We start from the raw sequence: 25,263 nt of genomic DNA on the forward strand, positions 1-25,263 counted from the left end.
TTTCTTTTTTCTTTTTTTAGAGACAGGGTCTCGCTATGTTGCCCAGGTTGGTTTCAAACTCCTGACTTCAAGCAATCCTCCTGCCTCAGCCTCCCGAATAGCTAGGGTTACAGGCAAGAAAGTCATATATTTAAATTGTGATAGTCTAAAATGCATTTTTGCAGGGTTCCACAGGTAAAATAGGAAACCAACTGCAGACCTTAAGAAATCAAAATCCTGCCGGGCGCAGTGGCTCATGCCTGTAATCCCAGCACTTTGGGAGGATGAGGTGAGAGGAGCACCTGAGGTGGGAGTTCGAGGCCAGCCTGACCAACATGGAGAAACCCCATCTCTACTAAAAATACAAAATTAGCCAGGCATGGTGGCGCGTGCCTGTAATCCCAGCTACTCAGGAGGCTGAGGCAGGAGAGTCGCTTGAACCCAGGAGGCAGAAGTTGCTGTGGGCCAAGATCACGCCATTGCACTCCAGCACAGGCGACAACAGCGAAACTCCATCTCAAAAAAAAAAAATCAAAATCTCTAAGACTTTCACATTGTTTTCTTGCAACGAAAATCTGATAGACCACATGTAGCACAAGAATCCTGCTCTCTAGTATACAGGAATAGGATATTTGCTCATGTAACACACACTCACTGAGCAGCTAGTATACCAGGCTAAGTTCAGGCATGAAAACAAGGCCTCTATCCAGTGAATGTGTCAGGCTTGGAAAGTCTTCATCTCCACCCCTTTCTGTGTCCAATTCTTGGTAAAGGTTCTCAGCATACAGTAAATAACTATGGAATGAATGATTAGAAAGGAATTAATCCCTAGAAAGCCAGACTAAAGCCTTATGATGAAGGGATATTGAGTTAGGAGGACCCAGCAAGATGGCTACACAAACTCCCTTCTGAAAAACTGTGCATCAGGGTTATGGAGCTTGTCAAGGTCACACAGTGACCTTGGGCACTATCAAGGCTATAATCTATGACTCTGGCATCCTCTACCATCTCCTACCCTAAGCACCTTTCCATCTATTAAGGGTAACTGCCCAGGCCCCAGCATAAAGATTAGGAACAAGTACTGCCCAATCAGAGAGGTCCTAGGCTCCATCTTCACTCACCACCTCCTAAACAGAACTCAAACCTACCCACTTAACCTGCCTACTTCCTTCACTTATCTGCTACATGACCTGTTTGACTTAGGAGTGTCTGACGAGACCCAGGGGAATAGAGTAGCGGGAAGGAGGGAGTTGAAGCAGAATTTAAGCATCGTGGTAAAAACTGTTCCACTCAACTAATGGAATCATACACTCACAGGAGACTCTATGGAAAATAAGATTTGTTCTACTGAACTATTCATTATAATCAGAGTTTATATGCCCAACCCCTCAGATGTAAAAATAAGTTGTCTGACCAAATTCTCCATTGTACTTACTTTTTTAATTTTTTGAGACGGAGTCTTGCTCTGTCGCCCAGGCTGTAGTGCAATGACGTGATCTGGCCTCACTGCCTCCCGAGTTCAAGCAATTCTCCTGCCTCAGCCTACCAAGTAGCTGGGATTACAGTTGTGTACCACCACACCCAACTAATTTTTGTATTTTAGTAGGGACGGGGTTTCACCATGTTGGCCAGGCTGATCTTGAATTCCTGACCTCAGGTGATCCGCCCACCTTGGCCTCCTAAAGTGCTGGGATTACAAGCATGAGCCACCACACCAGGCCCTCCACTGTACTTATTAAGTTAGTACTCTACCTGATGGACAGCCAAGAAAGTTCAACTTTAGAGACTCTGACTGGAGTTTTGACACTGAACTTTGCAGAAGGTAGTAGGAGAACCACTACCAGGCTCCCCTACAGCTGAATTTCTGGACCCCATTTTTTATACCTCCTGTCCTTTTTCCCAGGCTTAATTCTTCCATCTTTGTTGATGGTGCCATAAACACTAGCCAGCTAAGGCTTCACTGAGCCCAACTGGGCCAAAAAAGTTCACACACACCTTTCAACTAGACTGCCCACAGCTGGCACATTTTCTCACATATTTTAATGACAAAGGAGAAGGTAGGAAGGCATGGTCAATTAAAACACTTTTACTGAAGGAAATTATGGACTAATTCTTCAAAGACATCAATGACAAATGCAAAGGCTGGGTTGTGCTAAGAAATATACACACCTTAAATTAACAAGGATACAAACACTTGGAATAAAATCATTTTTGAGAATTCTCCAAGACAAGAGGTCAGCAAATTCAGCCATTGCCTGTTTTTGCAAATAAGGTGTATTGGAATATAGCCACATCTACTTGCTTTCATACTATCTTTGGCTGCTTTCACACTACAACAACAGAGTTGAGGGGTTGCAACAGAGACCATAGGGACTGCAAGACCTAAAATATTTCCTATATCACCCTTTACAGAGAAAGCTTGCTTTTCTAAACACTGTTCTAGACCACTGGATCTCAACAATAACTGCACATCACAATTACCTGAGATTTTTTTAAAGCTACCTGATGCAGGCCGGGCGTGGTGGCTCATGCCCGTAATCCCAGCACTTTAGGAGGCTGAAGCGGGCGGATCACGAGGTCAGGAGTTCGAGACCAGCCTGATCGACATGGTGAGACCCCCATCTCTACTAAAAATAAAAAAATTAGCCGGGTGTGGTGGCGGTGCCTGTAATCCCAGCTACTTGGGAGGGTGAGGCAGGAGAATCGCTTGAGCCTGGGAGGCAGAGGTTGCAGTGAGCTGAGATCACGCCACTGCACTCCAGCCTGTGACAGAGTGAGACTCCATCTCAAAAAACAAACAAAACAACAACAACAACAACAAAAACAAAAAAACTACCTGACACAAAGGGGATTCCAATACGACTTGTTTGAGAAGTGGCCTGGGCATTAGTCCTCTATTCTTACCTTTATCTCTAGTAAGGCAGACCCTAGTCATTCTCTGAAGCTCAAAAACTAAGAAAAAATGGAAATTCTTTTTTTTTTTTTTTAGACAGAGTCTCACTCTTGCTGCCCAGGCTGGCGTGCAGTGGTGCGATTTCGGCTCACGCCAACCTCCACCTCCTGGGTTCAAGCTTCTCCTGCCTCAACCTCCTGAGTAGCTGGGATTACAGGTGCCCACCACTGCACCCAGCTCATTTTTGTACTTTTAGTGGAGACAGGGTTTCACCATGTTGGCCAGGCTGGTCTCGAACTCCTGACCTCAGGTGATCCGCCTGCCTCGGCCTCACTTGCCTATCACTTCATGCTGTGAATACAAGAATTTCCATGCGCGTGCTGGGATTACAGGCGTAGAAATCCTTGTATTCACAGCATGAAGTGGTAGGCAATTCCTCACCACAATGGAAAAGTTAAAAATTAAAATTGTCGGCCGGGTGCGGTGGCTCACGCTTGTAATCCCAGCACTTTGGGAGGCCGAGGCGGGTGGATCACGAGGTCAGGAGATCGAGACCACGGCGAAACCCCGTCTCTACTAAAAAAAATACAAAATAAATTAGCCGGGCGTGGTGGCGGGCGCCTGTAGTCCCAGCTACTCGGAGAGGCTGAGGCAGGAGAATGGCATGAACCCGGGAGGCGGAGCTTGCAGTGAGCCGAGATTGCGCCACTGTACTCCAGTCTGGGCGACAGAGCAAGACTCCGTCTCAAAAAAAAAAAAAAAAAAAAAATTAGAATTGTCAAAAAGAACTACTTCAATACAGTGTAAATCAAACAAACTGAGAAGTACAGATTCTTGAAAATCTGCTAGAGGTTCAGGTAAAAATAGTAAGCTTTCTAGCCTAGGATCCTGCCATCCTTCTACCCCTCTATCCCCACTGCTTACAGCATAGTCAGCTGCTGACAATGCTAGTTTTCCCAGCATGGGGGCAGCTATGAAAATCAGCAGTTCTGCTGCTCTAGGGGGTGGACTCAATTTGGGGTGAGGAAGAAAATTCATGGATCTACCAGCTAAAAGTGGTGAATGTGGATGGAAATGAATAGCTTTGGCAGTGGTCCTTGTTAGATGGGCAGAACATCCAGAGATTTAATGGGAAAATCCTGAAACAGAGCCATAGAAAGTCTGAGTTAAGCTCTTCACATGACCATCATTGACTGGGAAATTATACCTAAGAGAACAAGGAAAAACTGAAAACCAAAGGAGACTTTAGAGCCAGCTGCAATTTTTTAGAGTTTCTCCAAACCCACATACACATTGATCAGGGGGGTATAGCTCAGCAGTAGAGCATTTGACTGTAAGTTGATCAGGATAGGGTAAAAGCCTCAGGGGCTGAAAGTATTTGAGAATCTCTGCCCAAATCACTGGCTGACAACTAAGTTAAACAGATACAGGGACAACCCACCAAAAGCCAGGCTGGGAAGAAAAAATGAAAATTTTTCTTTTTCTTTTGAGACGGAGTTTCACTCTTGTTGCCCAGGCTGGAGTGCGATGGCGCAATCTCGGCTCACTACAACTTCCACTTCCCAGGTTTAAGCGATTCTCCTGCCTCAGCCTCCCAAGTAGCTGGGATTCGCTGGGCACGGTGGCTCACGCCTGTAATCCTAGCACTTTGGGAGGCTGAGGCGGGTGGATCACCTGAGGTCAGGAGTTCGAGACCAGCCTGACCAACATGATGAAACCCCGTCTCTACTAAAAATACAAAATTAGCCGGGCATGGTGGTGGGCGCCTGTTATCTCAGCTACTCGGGAGTCTAAGGCAGGAGAATCGCTTGAACCAGGGAGGCGGAGGCTGCAGTGAGCTGAGATCATGCCATTGCACTCTAGCCTGGGCAACAAGAGTGAAACTCAAGTCTCAAAAAAAAAAAAAAAAAAAAGAAAAGAAAAAAAAAAGTCTCGGATAACAGGCGTAGGACACTGAGCCCAGCTAAAAATAAACATTTTAAAATTGACCAGGCGCAGTGGCTCATGCCTGTAATCCCAGCACTTGGGAGGCCAAGGCGGGAGGATCACGAGGTCAAGAGTTTGAGACCAGCTTGAAACCCCATCTCTACTGAGAATACAAAAATTAGCTGGGCATGGTGGCGGGCGCCTGTAATCCCAGCTACTAGGGGGGCTGAGGCAGGAGAATCGCTTGAACCCGGGAAGCGGAGGTTGCAGTGAGCCGAGATCGTGCCACTGCACTCCAGCCTGGTGACAGAGTGAGACTCCGTCTCGAAAAAAATAGTAATAATTTAAAACTAAGCAGAGACATTAGCACACCAAAGGAAAAACAGATTCCAGTTTAATTCTAAGCAATTAACTATAAATATAACAAGCCACAGGGGGGGAAACTCAGAATCCAGAGTTGCTATATTATCTAAACGTCCAGTTTTCAACCAAAATTTTCTAGACTTGTAAAAACCAGGAAAGTGTCACCCAAGCTCAGGAAAAAGAGAAATCAATAGCATCCATCTCTGATTGGATGCAGATACTAGATTGAGCAAGTAGTTGCACTTAAAAGCAACTATTTTAAATGTCCAAAGAATTAAAGAAAACTGATGATGAAGTAAAAAATAATGATAAATGGAGATTTTCAGCCGAGAAACAGAAAAAATGAAGAGGAACCACATGGAAATCCTAGAGTTAAAAATTATAATTAGTGGCATGAAAAACTGATCAGAGGTGCTCAACAGGCCGAGTGCGGTGGCTCACGCCTGTAATCCCAGCACTTTAGGAGGCCAAGGCGGGTGGATCATGAGGTCAGGAGTTCGAGACCAGCCTGGCCAACACAGTGAAACCTCTACTAAAAATACAAAAATTAGCCAGGCACGGTGGCAGGTGCTGTAATCCCAGCTACTAAGGAGGCTGGGGCAGGAGAATTGCTTGAACCCAGGAGGTGGAGGTTGCAGTGAGCTGCGATCGCACCACTGCACTCCAGCCTGGGTGACAGAGCAAGACTCCATTCTGGAAAAAAAAAAAAAAAAATAGACGTGCTCAACAGATTTTCAGGTGAAATAATAATTAGTGAACATGAAAACACATAGAAAGAAATGATCAAATCCAAAGAATAGACAGAAAAAAGATTAAAAAAAAATGAGACCTGTAGAATAATGTCAAGCATTCCAACATATGTGTAGTGAAACAGCCAAAGAGGGGTGAAGTGGGGGAGGTGGGAATATTTGAAGAAATAATAGGCAAAAGCTTCCCCAACTTGATGAACAGTAATAACCTATGGCCTCCAAGAAGCTCAACAAACTCTAAATAAAATAAACACAAAAAGAACCACACCCAGACATATCACAGTCAAAACACTGAAAGACAAGACCAGGTGCAGTGGCTCACACCTGTAATCCCAGCACTTTGGGAGGCTGCGGGGTGAGGATCACTTGAAGTCAGGAGTTCGAGACCAGCCTGGGCAACATGGCAAAACCCTGTCTCTACAAAAAATACAAAAATTAGCCTGGTGTAGTGGTGCATGCCTGTGCCTGTGGTCCCAGCTACTGGGGAGGCTGAGGTAGGAGGGTTACTTGAGCCCAGCAGATCGAGGTTGCAATAAGCTGAAATCATGCCACTGCACTCCAGCCTAGGCAACAGAGCGAGACCCTGTCTCACACACACGCACACAAACACACACACACACAAACACACATACACAAAAAACACTGAAAGAGAAAACGTAAGCACGAAGGAAAAAATGACAAATCATTGACAGCAATATAAATAATGGCTGACTTTTCATCAGAAACAATGGAAGCCAGAAGACAGTAGAATCACATAATGAAAGTACTGAAAAAAAAAAACTGTCAAGCATAAATTCTATATTGAACAAAACTATCCCTCAAAAATTAACAGTGAAATAAAGGCATTATCAAATAAATAAACACTGAAAGAATTCACTGCTAGTAGACTTGGTCTACAAGAACTACCAAAGGGGCCGGGCACGGTGGCTCACACTTGTAGTCCCAGCACTTTGGGAGGCCGAGGCGGGCGGATCATGAGGTCAGGAGATCGAGACCACAGTGAAACCCCGTCTCTACTAAAAGTACAAAAAATTAGCCGGGCGTGGTGGCGGGTGCCTGTAGTCCCAGCTACTCGGAGAGGCTGAGGCAGGAGAATGGCGTGAACCCGGGAGGCGGAGCTTGCAGTGAGCCGAGATTGCGCCACTGCACTCCAGCCTGGGTGACAGAGCGAGACTCCGTCTCAAATCTTAGATTTGGTAGGCCAAGTGGGGGGGATCACCTGAGGTCAGGTTTCAAGATAGCCTGGCCAACATGGAACCCCGCCTTATAAAATACAGCCAGGCATGGTGGCACACGCCTGTATTCCTAGCTACTACAGAGGGTGAGGAAGGAGAATTGCTTGAGCCCGGGAGGTGGAGGTTGTAGTGAGCTGAGATCATACCACTGCACTCTAGCCTAAGCAACGAGAGCGAGGCTCCATCTCAAAAAAAGAAAAAAGAAAACTTGGATTCACAAGAAGGAACAGAAAGTACTAGAACAGGTAAACATGGAAAAAAATTATTTTCTTCTCTTAATTTCATAAATATACATAAGATAGGTTATAACATATAAAGATATACATGACAATAAGAACACAAGGGAGAAAGGAGGAAATAGAGCTACCTTGGAGCAAAGGTGCTATATATTACCAGACTTTAGTCCATTTTAACCCAAAGTGGACTGTGATAAATTAAAGATGCATATTATAATCCTCATAAAAGCACTTCAAAAATATATATGCAGAAAATCAACAGAGAAATTACATCAGATAGTAACTTGGATCAAGAGGGAAAAAATGAAGAATAACAAAAATGGTAAATATACTGTAGGTCAACATAAAAGGCTGTAAATATATTTTATTCCTTTCTCTCTTATTTAAAACACATAAGATTTGACTGCATAAACAAATAACTACAACACTGTATTTTCTGGTTTGTAATATCTACATACATAATACATAGACAACAGTAACACAAAAGAAGAGGGAGAAGGCTGAGCGCAGTGGCTCACACTTGTAATCCCAGCACTTTGGGAGGCCAAGGCAGGTGGATCACCTGAGGTCAGGAGTTTGAGACCAGCCTGGCCAACATGGTGAAACCCCATCTCTACTAAAAATACAAAAATTAGCCGGGCATGGTGGTGCACACTTGTAATTCCAACTACTCAGGACGCTGAGACGGGAGAATCACTTGAACCCCGGAGGCGGAGGTTGCAGTGAGCCGAGATCGTGCTACTGCACAGCAGCCTGGGTAGACAGACTGAGACTCCGTCTCAAAAAAAAAAAAAGAAAAAAAAAAAAGACGGAGACAATGGAGCTAAACTGGAGCATTTTCTATATTTTACTGAAACTATTAGTATTAATTTAAAGTTAGTCTTAATCTGAAATGGCTTATGATAGGCCATATTCTAGATCATAAAAAAAATCTAGGCCGGGCGTGGTGGCTCACGCTTGTAATCCCAGCACTTTGGGAGGCCGAGGCGGGCAGATCACGAGGTCAGGAGATCGAGACCACGGTGAAACCCTGTCTCTACTAAAAATACAAAAAATTAGCCGGGCGTGGTGGCGGGCACCTATAGTCCCAGCTACTCGGAGAGGCTGAGGCAGGAGAATGGCGTGAACCCGGGAGGTGGAGCTTGCAGTGAGCCGAGATCGCGCCACTGCACTTCAGCCTGGGTGACAGAGCGAGACTCCGTCTCAAAAAAAAAAAAAAAAAAAAAAAAAAAATTTTTTTAAATAAATTGAAAATAAATTATATGAAGTTCTCCAACCACCATGGAATTAAGTTAGAAATGAACAGAAGGAAACTTGGGAAATCCATACATATTTAGAAATTAAACAACACGACTGGACACAGTGGCTCACGCCTGTAATCCCAGCACTTTGGGAGGCCAAGGCGGTCAGATCACCTGAGGTCACGAGTTTGAGACCAGCCTGATCAACATGGAGAAACCCAGTCTCTACTAAAAGTACAAAATTAGCCAGGCATGGTGGCGTACGCCTGTAATCCCAGCCACTCGGGAGGCTGAGGCAGGAGAATCGCTTGAACCCAGGAGGCAGAGGTTGCGGTGAACCAAGATCACGCCATTGCACTCCAGCCTGGGCAACAAGAGCAAAACTCCATCTCAAGAAAAAAAAAAAAAAGAAAAGAAATTAAACAATGCATTTTTTTTCTTGAGATGGAGTCTCACCTTGTCACCAGGCTGGAATGCAGTGGCGCAATCTCGGCTCACTGCAATGTCTGCCTCCCAGGTTCAAGCGATTCTTCTGCCTCAGCTTCCCAAGTAGCTGGGACTACAGGTGCACACCACCATGCCCAGCTAATTTTTGTATTTTTAGTAGAGGTGGGGTTTCACCATATTGGCCACGCTGGTCTCAAACTCCTGACCTCGTGATCCGCCTGCCTCGGCCTCCCAAAGTGCTAGGATTACAGGCGTGAGCCACTGCACCCGGCCTAAACAACACACTTATAAATAACCAGGAGGTCAAAGAAGATTTAACATGAGATATTAGAAAATATTTTATCTCAATGAAAATGCAAACACAATTTGCCAAAAATAATGAGATGAAGTGGTGCTGAAACAGAAATTTATAGCTGTAAATGCCTACCTTAGAAAAGATCACAATCACTAACCTAACCTTCTACCTTTAAAATGTAGAAAAAGAGTGGACTATACTCAAAGCAAGCAGAAAGAAGAAAATAATAAAGATTTGAGCAGAGAGCTATAAAACAGAATACAGAAAAATAGAGAAAATCAATGAAAACCAAAAGTTGATTATTTGAAAAGATCAACAAAGTTAACAAACCTTTAGCTGAACTGACCAATAAAAAAAGGGGAGGACACAAATTATTAATATTAGAAAGGAAAGAGGGAACATCACAATTGACTTTATAGAAATCAAAGTATTAAAAGGGAAAACTATGAACAACTTTATGCCAACAAATTAGAGCACTAGACAAAATGGACAAATTTCTAGAAAGACAGAAATTACCAAAACTCACTCAAGAAGAAAAAGAAAACCTGAATAGACCTATAACAAGTAAAAAAAACTGAGTTAATAACTGAGTATCTTCCCATGAAACAAAGTCTAGGCCCATAGGTTTCAGTGGTAAATACTACACATTCGTAGGGTTTCTCAATCTCAGCACCACTGACATTTTGAGCCAGATAGTTCTCTGTTGTGGAGTTGCCTTGGCCTTTTAGGATGTTCAACAGCATTCCTGCCCTCTACCCACTAGGTGCCAGAAGCACCCGCTACCAGCTGTGATAACCAAAAATTTCTCCAGATGTTACCAAATGTCTCCCAAGAGGTAAACCCTGCCCCTTCCATTGAGAACCACATATTTAACAAAATAATGTATTCCAAACTTTGGCCTCCCAAGTACTGGGATTACAGACGTGAGCCACCACATCTGGCTGTAAAATACCCTTTTATTTCATATTGAAAATCATTACTGGCTGAGCGCGATGGCTCATGCCTGTAATCCCAGCACTTTGGGAGGCCGAGGCAGGTGGATCACGAAGTCAAGAGATCAAGACCATCTGCCCAACATGGTGAAACCCCATCTCCACTAAAAATACAAAAATTAGCTGGGCGTGGTGGCACGTGCCTGAAGTCCCAGCTACTTGGGAGGCTGAGACAAAAGAATCGCTTGAACCAGGGAGGTGGAGGTTGCAGTGAGCCGAGATCGTGCCACTGCACTCCACTCCAGCCTGGCAACAGAATGAGACTCCATCTCAAAAAAAAAAAAAAAAAAAAATCTTTACTATGTTCATAGTAATGATCCAATAGAGGAGGGTATACTTTCTAACTTGTTCTATAAAGCTAGCATTACATTCATACCAAAACCAGAAAAAGGCATTCACAAGAAAGTATCTATCATGAATATAGATTAAACAATCCTCAACAAAATATTAACAAACTGAAACTAGCAACATGTAAGAATGATTCTACACCAGACTAAGTGGGTCTGAGTGGGGTTTATACCAGGAATGCAAGATTGGCTTAATATCTGAAAATAAAGTAATATTACCATATACTATATTAAGAATAAAGAACAAAAACCACATAATTAACTCAATAGATGAAGAAAAAATATTTAACAAAAACTCAACACCCATTCCTGATAAAAATTGTCAGCCAGGCCGGGCATAGTGGCTCAAGCCTGTAATCCCAGCACTTTGGGAGGCCAAGGCGGGTGGATCACCTGAGGTCAAGAGTTCGAGACCAGCCTGACCAACAAGGTGAAACCCCATCTCTACTAAACAGATAAAAATTAGCCAGGCGTGGTGGCAGGCACCTGTAGTCCCAGCTACTCAGGAGGCTGAGATAGGAGAATTGCCTGAACCCGGGAGGCGGAGGTTGCAGTAAGCTAAGATCACGCCACTGCACTCCAACCTGGGAGACAGAGAGAGACTCCATCTCTAAACAAAAAAATTTTGTTTTATATGTAGAAAATCCTAAGGGATCTATAAGAACTAGTACGCAAATGTACTAAGGATATAAAATACAAAATCAATATACAGAAATCAACTGTATTTCCATACAATAGCGACAAATAATCCAAAAATGAAATGAAGAAAACAATTCCATTCTTTTTTTTTTGAGACGGAGTCTCGCTCTGTCGCCCAGGCTGGAGTGCAGTGGTGCCATCTTGGCTCACTGTAAGCTCCGCCTCCCAGATTCGCACCATTCTCCTGCCTCAGCCTCCCGAGAAGCAGGGACTACAGGCGCCCGCCACCACGCCTGGCTAATTTTTTCTATTTTCTTTTAGTAGAGAGGGGGTTTCACCGTGTTAGCCAGGATGGACACAATCTCCTGACCTCGTGATCCACCCACCTCGGCCTCCCAAAGTGCTGGGATTACAGGCGTGAAGAAGAAAACAGGAATACATTTATCAGGCTGGGCACGGTGGCTCATGCCTGTAATCCCAACACTTTGGGAGGCCGAGGCAGGTGGATTGCCTGAGGCCAAGAGTTCAAGATCAGCCTGGCCAACATGGTGAAACCCTGTCTCTACTGAAAATACAAAAATTAGCCAGGCATGGTGGAGCAAGCCTGTAATCCCAAATACTCAGGAGGCTGAGGCAGGAGAATCGCTTGAACCCAGGAGGCAGAGGTTGCCGTGAGCCGAGATTGCACCACTGCACTTAAGCCTGAGAGACAGAGTGAGACTCTGTCTTAAAAAAAAAAAAAAAAAAGGAATACATTTATCAAAAGGCAAGATTTATAGATTTATACACTGGAAACTAGAAAACACTGCTTAGAGAAACTGAAGAAGCCCTAAAGAAATGGAAAACTCTAGTACGTTAATAAATAAGATAATATACTTGACCCTTGAACAACGTGAGGGTTAAGGGCACTGACACCCTGGGCAGTCAAAAATCTGCACATAACTTCTGACTCCCCCAAAATTTAACTACTAATAGCCTGTTAACCATACTGACAACAGAAAGTCAATTAACACATATTTTATGTATTACATACTATATTGTTACAATAGAGTAAGATAGAGAAAAAATGTTAAGAAAATCATAAGAGAAAACATATTTGCTATTCATTAAGTGGAAGGGCATCATCATAAAGATCTTCACCCATCTTCAGGATGAGTAGACTGAGGGAAAGAAAAGGAGTTCGTTGGTCTTGCTGTCTCCAGGTAGCAGAGGTAGAAGAGGTGAAGGGCATGGAAAGGAAGGCAGGAGAGGCAGGCAAATCTGGTGTAACATTACAAAAATACGTCCTCATTTCTGTCTGACATTTTTGCTTTTCCATTTCTCTAAAAACATTTCTATACAATACTAATCCTTCTTCCACCATTTGCTTTCACTTCAGTGCCAGTATCATAGAAGGTTCCATTCCATATTCCATAAACAAAGCCAAAGGAAGTCTTGAATAATTGGAACCCTTCTGGCAAATTGTCTAATGTCAATTTTTTTCTGCCCCTGTTTCTTGTACATCTTACTCCTTACTGTCTGGCATGGAAGCACTCATCTCCATCAAGTCATCTTCTATTAAACTCCTCAGGTGTGGTGTCTAGTAGCTCTTGAATTTCTCCAAGATCTGTACCTTAAAACTCTTCACCCTTCACCTTTTGTGCCATATCCACAATCTCCTTCATGATTTCCTTAACCAGCTCTGTCATAAATCCTATGAAGTCATGCACATCTGGACAGAGTTTTCTCAACCAGGAATTTATTGTTTCAGGCTTGATGGCTTCCACAGCTTTTTCTATAACAATGGCATCTTCAGTGGTATAATCCCTCTAGACCTTCATTACGTTCTATCAGGATTCTCTTCCTTGGTGTTAACAATCTTTTCCAGAGTATCCTATGTAATGAGTCTTGAAAGTCCTGGACCAGGTGCAGTGGCTGAAGCCTGTAATCCCAGCACTTTGGGAGGCTGAGGCGGGCAGATCACTTGAGGCAGGAGTTCGAGACCGACCTGGGCAAAATGGTGAAACCCCATCTCTCCTAAAAATACAAAAGTTAGCCAGGCATTGTGGAGCGTGCCTGTAATTCCAGCTGCTTGACAGGCTGAGGCATAAGAATTGCTTGAACCTGGGAGGCAGAGGTTGAAGTGAGCTGAGATCACCCCACTGCACTCCAACCTGGGCGACAGAGCCAGACTCTTTCTCAAAACGTCCTTGAGACCTCCTGATCTACAGGCTGAATTAGAGACACTGTGAACAAGTAGACCACTTCAAAGCCTAGTGTTGAACTCATGGGATTCTCAGTGGCCAGGGGCATTGTATCAAAAAAACTTTAAAAGGCAGTCCTGGCCGGGCACGGTGGCTCACGCCTGTAATCCCAGCACTTTGGGAGGCCAAGGCAGGAGGATCACTTGAGGTTAGGAGTTCAAGACCAGTCTGGCCAACATGCCAAAACCCTGTCTCTACTAAAATACAAAAATTAGCTGGGCGTGGTGGCAGGCAACTATAATCCCAGCTACTTGGGAGGCTGAGGCAGGAGAATGGCGTGAACCTGGGAGGCAGAGCTTGCAGTGAGCCGAGATCGTGCCACTGCACTCCAGCCTGGGCCACAGAGCAAGACTCCTCTCAAAAAAAAAAAAAAAAAAAAGAAAAGAAAAAAAGAAAATGGGTTCTCATTATCCAGGCTTTCTTTTGGTAAAAACAGACTGGCAGCTGGTGTTTTATCTTCTCCCTTCAAGGCTCAGAGGTTAGCAGCTTTATAGACAAGGGTAGTCCTGATCATAAACTTGACTGCGTTTACACAAAACGGCAGTTAACCTAGCTCTTCCTGCCTTAAGTCCTGGCACTCACTGCTCTTCCTTACTAATAAATGTCCTTTGTGGCATTGTTTTCCCCAGAATAGGGCATTTTTGTCTGCATTAAAAACCCATTCAAGCAGATATCTTTTCTCCTCAATGATTTTCTTAATGGCATCTGGGAACTTGTTTGCCACCTCTTGGTCAGCAGAAGCTGCTTCTCCTGTTACCCTGACATTTTTTAAAGCCAAACCTCTCTACAATTATCAAACCATCCTTTGCTGGCATTAAATTCTCCAACTTTAGATCCTTTACCTTCCTTTTGCTTTAAGACACAATGACTTTGATTTTTCTCGAAAAATATTAGAGTCTATAGGTATGCCTTTCTTATAGCACTCTTGCACCCACGTAAAAGCTGCATCTTCAATATGAAATAAAAGGGTATTTTGGCCAGGCAGAGTTGCTCATGCCTGTAATCCCAGCACTTTGGGAGGCCGATGCAGGCAGATCACAAGGTCAGGAGTTCGAGACCAGCCTGGCCAACATGGTGAAACCCCGTCTCTATTAAAAATACAAAAATTAGGCAGGCATGGTGGCACACACCTGTAATCCCAGCTACTTGGGAGGCTAAGGCAGGAGAATTGCTTGAACCTGGGAGGTGGAGGTTGCAGTGAGCCGAGATCACGCCACTACACTCCAGGCTTGTCAACAGAGCAAGACTCCATCTCAGAAAAAAAAAAAAAAAAAGGGTATTTCACAACCAGTCGTGGTGGCTCATGCCTATAATTCCAGCACTTTGGAAGGCCAAAGTGGGACGACTGCTTGAGCTCAAGAGCTGGAGACCAGCCTGGGCTATAGAGTGGGACCCATGTCTCTACAAAAAAAAAGTTATTTTAATTAGCCAAACATGGTGGTAGACACCTGTGGTCCCAGCTACTCAGGAGGCTGAGGAGGGAGAATCACTTAAGCCTAGAAGGACATGGCTGCAGTGAACTGTGATCGCACCACTACACTCCAGCCTGGGTGACGGAATGAGACTGTCCTAACAAAATAAAAGAAAAAGAAAAAAATGTGCTAAACTGGACTTCATAAAATTTAAAACCTTTTGCTCTTCAAAAGACACCATTATAAAATGAAAAGATAAGCCACAGACTGGGAGAAAATATTTGCCAATCACATAGCTGATAAATGACTTTTATTCAGTTTATAAAGAACTCTAGACCAGGTGCGGTGGCTGACGCCTGTAATCCCAGCACTTTGGGAGGCCAAGGCAGGCAGATCACAAGGTCAGGAGTTTAAGACAAGCCTGGCCAACATGGCAAAACTAAAATTTTTAGTCTCTACCAGAAATACAAAAATCAGCCAGGCACGGTGGTGGATGCCCATAATCCCAACTACTTGGGAGGCTGAGGCAGGAGAATCACTTGAACCTGGGAGGTGGAGGTTGTAGTGAGCCGAGATCATGCCATTGCACTCCAGCCTGGGCGACAAGAGCAAGGCTTTGTCTCAGAAAAAAAAAAAAAAAAAGAAAGAAAGAAAGAAAAAAAAAAAGAACTCTTGGCCAAGTGCAGTAATCCTAGCACTTCACGAGGCTGTGGCAGGTAGATCGCTTGAGCCCAGGAGTTCAAGACCAGCCTGGGCAACATTGTGAGACCCCGTCTCTAAAAAAATTAATAAAAAAGTAAATAAATAAATAATCCTATAACTCAATAAGGCAAAGAAATCAATTTTAGGCCGGGCATGGTTGTTCACATCTGTAATCCCAGCACTTTGGGAAGCCAAGGCAGGCGGATCACTTGAGGTCAGAAGTACGAGACCAGCCTGGCCAACATGGTGAAAACCTCGTCTCTACTAAAAATACAAAAAAAAATAAATAAACAAAAATAAAAATACAAAAAATTAGCTGGGCATGGTGGCACACGCCTGTAATCCCAGCTACTTAGGAGGCTGAGGCAGGAGAATCGCTTGAACCCCGGAGGCAGAGGCTGCGGTGAGCCAAGTCTCGCTTTGTCACTGCATTCCAGCCTGAGTGACAAAGCGAGACTCTATCTCAAAAAAAAAAAAAAAATTTTTAAATGGGCAAAAACAGGTAGGGCACACTGGCTCATGCCTATAATCCTAGCATTTTGGGAGGCCAAGGCGGGCAATCACCTGAGGTCAGGAGTTCAAGACCAGCCTGGCCAACATGGTGAAACCCCATCTCTACTAAAATACAAAAATTAGCTGGGCATGATGGCAGGTGCCTGTAATCCCAGCTACTCGGGAGGCTGAGATGGGAGAATCACTTGAACCCAGGAGACGGTGGTTGCAGTGAGCCGAGATCGTGCCACTGCGCTCCAGCCTGGGTGGCTGAGCAAGACTCCATCTCAAAAAAAAAAAAAAAAAAAAATGGGGCAAAAGATTGGAACAGACCTTTTGCCAGAAAAGAAACACAAATGTCAAATCTGCACACAAAAAGATGTCCAACAGCACTAGTCATTAGGGAAATGCAAATTAAAAGCATAATACCACTACACACCCACCGGAAGGACTAAAACAGCAAGACTGAAAATACCAAATATTTGTGAAGATGGTAGAAAAAACTAGGACTTTCAAACACTGCCAGTGTGAATGTATAATGGTACAACCACTATGGAAAACAGTTTGGTGGTTTCTTAAAAAGTTAAACATAAATTTACTGTACTGCCCAGTTATTCCACATCTAGCTATCTACACAGAAATGAATACATATATTTACACAAAACTTGCACAGTTTTATCACTTTATTTACAACAGCTAAAAACTGGAAATAATCTAAATGTCCCATAACTGAGAATGGATAAGCAATAAAGACTACTGCTTAATAAAAAGAATGAACTGCTAAAGCACACACTAACATGGATGAACCTGAGAAATTTGCTAAGAAATCAAACATATAAAATTGGTAAGCTACTAAGGAAATACTTCCTAGAGAAGGCAAAAACTATAGTGACAAAGCAAATTAGTGGCTGTAAGGGGCGAGGAATGGGAACGGGGCTGACTGCAACCAGGCGGACGGAACTTTCTAGCGGGGATGGAAATGTTCTGCACCAGACTGTGATGATGGCTGCACACCTCTACAAATTTACTAAAAATTACTGAACATTCACACTGAATGTACTGAACTGTACATTTATATTGGGGGTATTTTTATGATGTGTAAACTATACAATTTTTTAAATTTTAAAAACGAAGGAAATGGATTTTCACAAACTCCATCAAATATTAATGACTCGCCATATATAATAGAAGACAATATGTAAGAATCCCTAATCCCAAAATGCCCACTCTCCAGGTTTAGCTAAGTGCCTGGGGCGTAGCAAAGTCATGGGGCTATGGGACTAGAGATACAGGTAATAGAAGATACAGGGAATAGAAGATAGAGCCTCCACTACAGCCATTTGATCTTATCCTAATTTTTTTTTTTTTTGGACAGTCTTACCCTGTTGCCCAGGCTGGAGTGCAGTGGAGCAATCTCAGCTCACTACAACCTCCGCCTCCCGTGTTCAAGTGATTCTCCTGCCTCAACCTCCCGAGTAGCTGGGACTACAGATGCCCGCCACCACACACAGCTAATTTTTTTTGTATTTTTTAGTAGAGATGGGGTTTCACAATGTTGGCCAGGCTGGTCTTGAACTCCTGACCTCAAATGATCCACCCACCTCAGCCTCCCAAAGTGTTGGGATTACAAGCGTAAGCCACCACGCCCAGCCCCTTATCCTAAAGTTTTTAAGAGTACAGTAGTCCCCACAGATAAGGGAGGATATGTTCCAAGACCTCCAATGGATGCCTGAAACCTTGGATAGTAGTAAGCCCTATACATACTGTCTGTTCTGATAACCAAGATGACTACTAAGTAACTACAGGACAGGAAGCATATATAGTGTGAACATGCTGGACAAAGGGATGATTCATGTCCCAGGCAATATGGCAAGAGATTTCATTACACTACAAAGAATAGTAATTAATTTGAAACTTATGAGAGCCAGGCGCGGTGACTCACACCTATAACTCTAGCACTCTGGGAGGCTGAAGAGGGCGGATCATGAGGTCAGGAGTTCGAGATCAGCCTGGCCAACATGGTGAAACCCTGTCTCTACTAAAAATACAAAAATTAGCCAGGCATGGTGGCGCACACCTGTAATCCCAGCTACTCGTGAGGCTGAGGCAGAATTGCTTGAACCCAGGAGGCAGAGCTTGCAGTGAGCCAAGATCGCGCCACTGCACTCCAGCCTGGGCATCAGAGCAAGACTCTGTCTCAAAAAAAAAAAAAGAAAGAAACTTATGAATTATTGATTTCTGGAATTTCCCACTTAATATTTTCAGACTGCAGTTGACCATATGTAACTGAAATTGTGGAAAGCAAAACTGTGGATAAGGGAGGATGAGATCTTAAAGTCCAGTCAGTCCACTCTCAGGTAGTCTGGCAGCAAGAGTTCAAGTGCTGTGGCTGGAGGCCAGGAAAACAGCTTTTCCAGCTGAACACTACAGGTTTGTCTCAGTGCTCACCATCTGCTGAACACCCTAAAAAAAGCAAAACAATGAATACAACACAATGCCACAGACCAAATGTTTTTTATTTGGTGTAATGCTGGCTTGCTTCCAAAGCAGTACATCCTCATCAGTACTGATTTTCAACTCCAATAGGTATTGGTTGGACATGCCCAAATTAGTGTAGATTCACCATGACCTATTAAGTACTTTTCAGTGAAGAAAAGCTAAAAAAATTTTAAGAAAATTGGGCTGGGCAAGAGTCAAGTGAAAAAAACAACTCTTTCTAAAGCACCTTTAAGTTGCTATGAGCTAATATTCATTGAGCTCTTGCTGTTAGGTATTATTATTTTTTTGAGAAGGAGTCTCACTCTGTCGCCCAGGCTGGAGTGCAGTGGCATGATGTCAGCTCACTGCAACCTCTGCCCCCCAGGTGCAAGCGATTCTTCTGCCTCAGCCTTCTGGGCAGCTGGGATTACAGACATGTGCCACCACACTTGGCTAATTTTTGTATTTTTAGTAGAGACGGGGCTCTCGCCATGTTGGCCAGAGTGGTCTCCAACTCCTGACCTCCGGTGATCGGCCCGCCTCGGCCTCCCAAAGTGCTGGGATTACAGGTGTGAGCCACCGTGCCTGGCCTAGGTATTATCATAAGCACATTTGGGTGTATCTGCCCATTTAATCCTCAAAAACTAACAAACAAAAAACCCTATGAGCTGGGAGTGCTTTTATCCCATCTACAGATGAGGAAACTAACGAGACACAAGTGAAGTGATGTCGTACTCAGACACACGGCTAATAAAATAGAAAGGCTGGGCTGGGCATGGTGGCTCATGCCTGTAGTCCCAACACTTTGAGAGGCCAAGGCAGACAGACCACCAGAGGTCAGGAGTTCGAGACCAGCCTGGCCAACATGGTGAAACCCCGTCTTTTCTAGCAATACAAAAATAGCCGGGCATGGTGGTGTGCGCCTGTAGTCCCAGCTACTCGGAGGGCCAAGGCACAAGAATTGCTTGAACCCGGGAGGAGGAGGCTGCAGTGAGCCGAGATCACGCCACTGCACTCCAGCCTGGGTGACAGAGTGAGACTGTGTCTCAAAAAAAAAACATAGGCTGAGATTTCAACTGGGTCTACCTAGAGAAACTATAACAACCACTAAGTGACGTTGCTGCCCTATTTATATACTTGTCCCCTGGAACTATGTCTCCTGCTCAAAACTCTCCTATAGTTCTCCTTTTAATCAGGGTCAAAGCCAAAGTTCTTACGACGGCCTACAAGGCCCTAAGTACCTTGCTTCCCATTGCTGCTCTACATCATCTCCACTGACCCACTGCATTCTAGCCACCTTGCTCTTCCTACATCACACTACACCTGCTTCTACCTCAAGGTCTGTCCTTGCTGTTCCCACTGCCTGTTATACTCTTCCCTGAGACAGTGGTGGCTTGCTTTCGCATTTCCATCAGAACTCTACAGTGTCACCTCCTCGGACTACCCTATTTAACACAGTACTCCTCACCCTTTCCACATGTAATTAAAACCACCTAGCAGTAACCCCACCCTCTAGAATATAAGCTATATGACAACAGGGACATCTAGGAGTCTGGCTTGTACCATTTGTGTCTAGGACACCATCTGGCACACAGGAAACAATGTTTAAAATCTGGCCACATATGCTCTGATTCACAACCCAATTAAATAACTTCAGGTGGCATATCATGCCTCTGTGCCAATAAAACCCAAATCAAGGCTGGGCGCGGTGGCTCACGCCTGTAATCTCAGCACTTTGGGAGGCTGAGGCGGGTGAATCACGACGTCAGGAGATGGAGACCATCCTGGCTAACACAGTGAAACCCCACCTCTACTAAAAATACAAAAAAATTAGCTGGGTGTGGTGGCACGCGCCTGTAGTCCCAGCTACTCGAGAGGCTGAAGCAGGAGAATCGCTTGAACCTGGGAGGCGGAGGTTGCAGTGAGCCAACAGCGTGCCACTGCACTCCAGCCTGGACGACAAAGCCAAACTCCAACTCAAAAAAAAAAAAAAAAACACCCAAAACAAAAGAAGGATATATAAAGGCAGTCTTTTAGAATCTTTATTTTTATGATTTGAAACCCAGTCTTCCTTGGGCCAGGCACGGTGGCTCACGCCTGTAATCCCACCACTTTGGGAGGCCAAGGCGGGCGGATCACGAGGTCAGGAGATCGAGACCACGGTGAAACCCCGTCTCTACTAAAAATACAAAAACATTAGCCGGGCGTGGTGGCGGGCGCCTGTAGTCCCAGCTACTCGGTGAGGCTGAGGCAGGAGAATGGCGTGAACCCGGGAGGCGGAGCTTGCACTGAGCCGAGATCGCGCCATTGCATTCCAGCCTGGGCGACAGAGCGAGACTCCGTCTCAAAAAAAAAAAAAAGTTAAAAACAGGTTTTAGAAAACTTATTTTATTTGTGTAATTTTCGAACACACATCTGCTTTTCTTTTGGTTTAAGTGCAGTTCAGTCACAGGAACTGTTAACTTTTCCTAAGTAAACTCAATGCTTCCTAGGAGAGAGAAGAGGAAAAAGAATAAGGGGAGAACACACAGAAAAGTGAGGACAACCTATTCCCCAAAGGACAGGTTTTGTACGGCGAACCACCTTCTTCCAACTGCAGATTTCCAGAAGGCTGATTTCAAACAAATCGGGAGGGATGGATAAATTCCAACTCTCCAAGTGCTGTAGACCATCCGGAAGCAAATGCTGGCGGCCCTTGGGGAGTGATTGAAACGTGTAGTAGTAGTAGGGCTCTCTTCGTCCCATTCATTGACACTTGATAGTGTCTCCAGGCCACTCATCTCCGTTCTAGCTGAGCACAAATCACACTCACCAGTGAAGCTGGAGGGAGGCAGACACACACCCACACCCATACCCTTGGCCCCAGGGCTGTAAAGCGCGATCCACGGAATCCGGGGGAGGCCGAAACCCGGTAGTCGATGGAACCTCTCACTGCAAAATCTCCCTGCTTTTTGAGGCTGGAGCCGAGAAGAACGCCACAGGACAACGCGGGGGAAGAGGGGGCACCTCCCTCTTACCTTGATGGCCTTCTCCATGTCGCTCTCCTCCGACATACTCAGTGGGGCCCCCACAGCCGGGAGAGGCGGAGGCTGCTCAGCCGCCCTGTCCCCGCGCGGCCGAGGGAGCAAAGGGCTCGGCACTCGGGCCCCCGGGCCTCGTGGCGACGGGCAGCAGCCGCCCCTCGGGACCGGTGGGGATGAGGACCCCGGCGCCGGCTCTGCTTCGGCGGGCGGTTCTAGGCTGGCGGCAGCAGCAGCGGCGGAGGCGGCGGCCCCTGGGGACAAGTCTTTGTGCTGGGCCCCGCGCGGCCGCCTCCTAGCCTCATCCCCAGCTGGGGAGGCAGGCTCCCGGGGTAGGGCGAGGCGGGGAAGGCCTCGACCCGGGGCGCTGTGCAGGGGCCTCGCGGGGCCGCCGCTTAGACCTGGGCTCGCCAGGTCCTAAAGAGGAGCCTGCGCCTCCGCCTCCGCCGCCTGCACCGCCGCGAAGCCGAAGCCGAAGCAGAGCTCGGCGCCGCTGCTCCCGCCGCCGCCTCAGCGCCACACATCGCCAGGACACCCGCGCCGGGCAGCCCCGCCGGCCGCCCTCACGCACGCGCTGTGCCCCGCGGGAGCTCCGACTCGCCCCTCCTGCCGCCCAGCTTCGTGACTCCACGGCCCCACGCACCCCTTGCTGCCTTCCGCTGGGGTTTCCGAGCTGCCCCAGAGCCGCGCACCCGACTTGCAGGCGCCCGCCTGGGCCTCCCTAAGACGCGCCGCATACAGGACAGGCCACTGGGCCTTCCGCGGCGATGGCGCTGTTCCAGTGACGTCATAGGGCCGGACTCGCGTGAGTGCGCGTGCGTTGGGGCCTCAGCGTTTATCTCCACTCTGCGGAGATTCACACCTGGGAAATGCTCTTCTGAGAGGACCGGTGGAAGTCAACCCAGGAGAGAGAAGAGAGGACTGAAGCACCGGAAGGGTCCTGCCGTAAGGGGGCAGGATTGTGTAGAATATATAATAGCAGTAGCAGATCTGTTTACGGAGCATTAACCTTACGTGGAGTTATTTCCTGCATTTCCTCCTTTCATCTTTACAAGGTAGCCATTTGGCGTTGTGAGGTATGGATGTTCCCATCCCTAATTTGCAAAATAGGTAACTGAGGCTCAAGAGAGCTAGACTAGTTTGTGCACAGCCAAGAAGTGGTCAAGCTAAAATGGGACCCCAGGTTTGTGCTCCCTACTCTCCACCGATAACCTATCAAAGGGCTTTGCAAGAGCTTTTGACTAATCGCCTCTCAATGGTTCTTATTCACTTATTAATTGCACATCAGTATGTGCCAAATCTACTAGACATTGGAGAAACAGTAGGAACAACACATGGTACCGGCACATGGATCTTTCAGGAAAAGGAAGTAGGTAATAAACAGGAAAAAGCCCGAGTCTGATGCTAAGAAGAACATAAACAGGATGCTGAGGTAAGAGAATAACTGGATGTGGGGACTGCTTCGTGTTAGATGATTAAGGAAGGAATCTCAGGAGGTAACATTTAAGCTGAGACCCCTGAGGAATGAGAAAGGGCTGGCTATTGGAAATCCAAGGAAAGATTTCTGGGCAGATGGGTAAAAATTTTAAGGTGGAAATAAGCTGAATATGTTCAAGGATCAGTTAGAAGGTCATTGTAGCTGTAGTAGATCGAGTAGGAGGAGACTGATAAAGCATGAGGTTGGAGGCTGGGCGCGGTGGGTCACGCCTGTAATCCCAGCACTTCGGGAAGCCAAGGCGGATGGATCACTTGAAGTCAGGGGTTCGAGACCGGCCTGGCCAACATGACGAAACCCCGTCTCTATTTCAAAAAAAGAAAAAAAAAAGTATAAAAAGGATGAGGTTGGAGATGTGGGCAGGGGCTGCATCATATGTGGCCTTTGGGGTTCATAACCAGGACTTTGGATTTTATTCTAAGCTATTGTAAGGTTTTAAACTAAAGAGTGATCAAATTTGTTTTAAAAGATCATTCTGCTTTGTAGAGAATAGAATATAGGAAAGCAAGAATGGAAACAGAGCTATTAGGAGGCTATTGGAGAATAATGCAGATGAGAGATTATTACACTGTCTGAACTAAGGAGGTGTCAGTAAAGGTGTAGAGCTAAGATGGATTTTTTTTTTTAAACAGGGTCCCACTGGCTAAAGTGCAGTGGCGTGATCACAGCTCACTGCAACCTAGACCTCCTGGGCTCAGGCGATCCTCCCACCTCAACATCCTGAGTAGCTGGGACTATAGGCGCATGCCACCACGCCTGGCTAACTTTTCATATTTTTTTGTAGAGATTGGGTTTCTCCACATTGCCCAGGCTGCTCTCCGACTCCTGAGCTCAAGTGATCGACCTCCCTTGGCCTCCCAAAGTACTGGGATTACAGGCGTGAGCCACCGTGCCTGGCTGAGAAGATGGATTTAAGACATGTTTTGGAGGTCACATTGTCAGGACTTCCTGAAGGATTAGATGTGGAAGGGAAGGATAAGAAACAGACCAAGGATAACTTTCAAATGTATGCCTAAGCAACTAGATGGATAATGATGCCACTGAGTGAGTGAAAAACTTGATGGAAGTGGAAGATCCAGTTCGTTTCTATCTAGGTTAATTTAAGACATACCAGAGCATAAGTCAAGTAAGTAATTGAATATTGGAGTGGAGACTTAGTTGTCTACCGAATTATTGTTTTCTTTGTTGGACATACACCTACACTGCATTCCTCAAAGTAAAATAAGTGTGGCTCTGTGCCTATGCTCTCCCCAGCGGAAAGTAAGCAGAAGAGGCGTGCAGTTTCCAGCCCTGGCCCATACAGACCTCCAACAGGTGCTCCCCCGTGCTCTTACTCCTTCTGCCAACTGGAAGCAGATGGTGACCAGGCTCTGGAGAAGGCAAGGCCTGAAGATGGGAGATTCCTGAGTGGAGGAGAACTGCCTTACTGACCTAAATATCCACTTAGTATTGTTATGTGAGAATAAATAAACTTGTGTTGACCTTTTACTTACTTTGAGTCTTTTGTTCTAGCAGTTTTGCCTATGCTACCTAATATGAATAAGAGCAATGATCCGGTGGTGAGCTTTGGGAGAAAATTTTTAAATGACTTGAATCGACATCTGTAACAGGAAATATTCGTGCAAAAGTAATTGTGATTTTTGCCATTTAAAAGTAATGGCAAAAACTGCAATCATTTTTGCACTAACCTATAGAAGATGCCTTGGATTTATTCATTCATTTCATCCAGTAAGAATTTCTCTCTGCCAGGCTCTGTGTCTTGTAATAGAGATGCAGAGATGATGTCGTATAATAGAGACGCAGCGATGAAGAGACAAGGTCCCTGCCCTCAAGCAGCTTTTAGTCTAGCTGCTCATCTTACTGACTTATTTGCACATGCTTTCCCACTATCTAGAAACTCACACTTCTCTCCTAACACACACACATACACACATACACACACACAGCCTAGTTTCTACTCATTCTTCAACTTTATTCTTCTTTGAGGCGGAGGCTCACTGTGTCCCCCAGGCTGGAGTGCAGTGGTGCGATCTCGGCTCACTGCAACCTCCGCCTCCTGAGTTCAAGTGATTCTTCTGC

General features: G+C 45.4%; 2 protein-coding genes across 5 annotated transcripts in view; one reads left to right on the top strand and one right to left on the bottom strand.

Annotated features, from left to right (window-relative positions):
• MAPKAPK5 (MAPK activated protein kinase 5) overlaps positions 1-22,122 on the bottom strand; it is a 53,118-nt gene extending 30,996 nt beyond the window's left edge. For 3 of the 4 annotated variants that reach the window (XM_032168651.2, XM_032168648.2, XM_032168647.2), the window contains exon 1: positions 21,687-21,813. In XM_032168651.2, the coding sequence (XP_032024542.1) occupies positions 21,687-21,722 (36 nt within the window). In that variant the 5' untranslated portion in view covers positions 21,723-21,813. Of the gene's footprint in view, positions 1-634; positions 775-21,686 lie in introns of all 4 variants that reach the window. The other variant, XM_032168650.2, reaches the window with a different exon arrangement.
• Positions 21,691-22,110, top strand: LOC116477909 (putative uncharacterized protein encoded by MAPKAPK5-AS1). The gene has a single exon (XM_032168654.2). It carries the CDS (start codon positions 21,691-21,693, stop codon positions 22,108-22,110), a length of 420 nt encoding a protein of 139 aa, XP_032024545.1.
• Positions 22,123-25,263: the final 3,141 nt, after the last annotated feature.

The sequence above is a fragment of the Hylobates moloch genome, unplaced genomic scaffold, assembly GCF_009828535.3.
Source record: "Hylobates moloch isolate HMO894 unplaced genomic scaffold, HMol_V3 SCAFFOLD_12, whole genome shotgun sequence".
NCBI classification, from domain to species: domain Eukaryota; kingdom Metazoa; phylum Chordata; class Mammalia; order Primates; family Hylobatidae; genus Hylobates; species Hylobates moloch.

Excerpts from the sequence above, each read along its gene's own strand:
- LOC116477909 (XM_032168654.2), top strand. The coding sequence starts at position 21,691 with ATGGCCTTCTCCATGTCGCTCTCCTCCGACATACTCAGTGGGGCCCCC.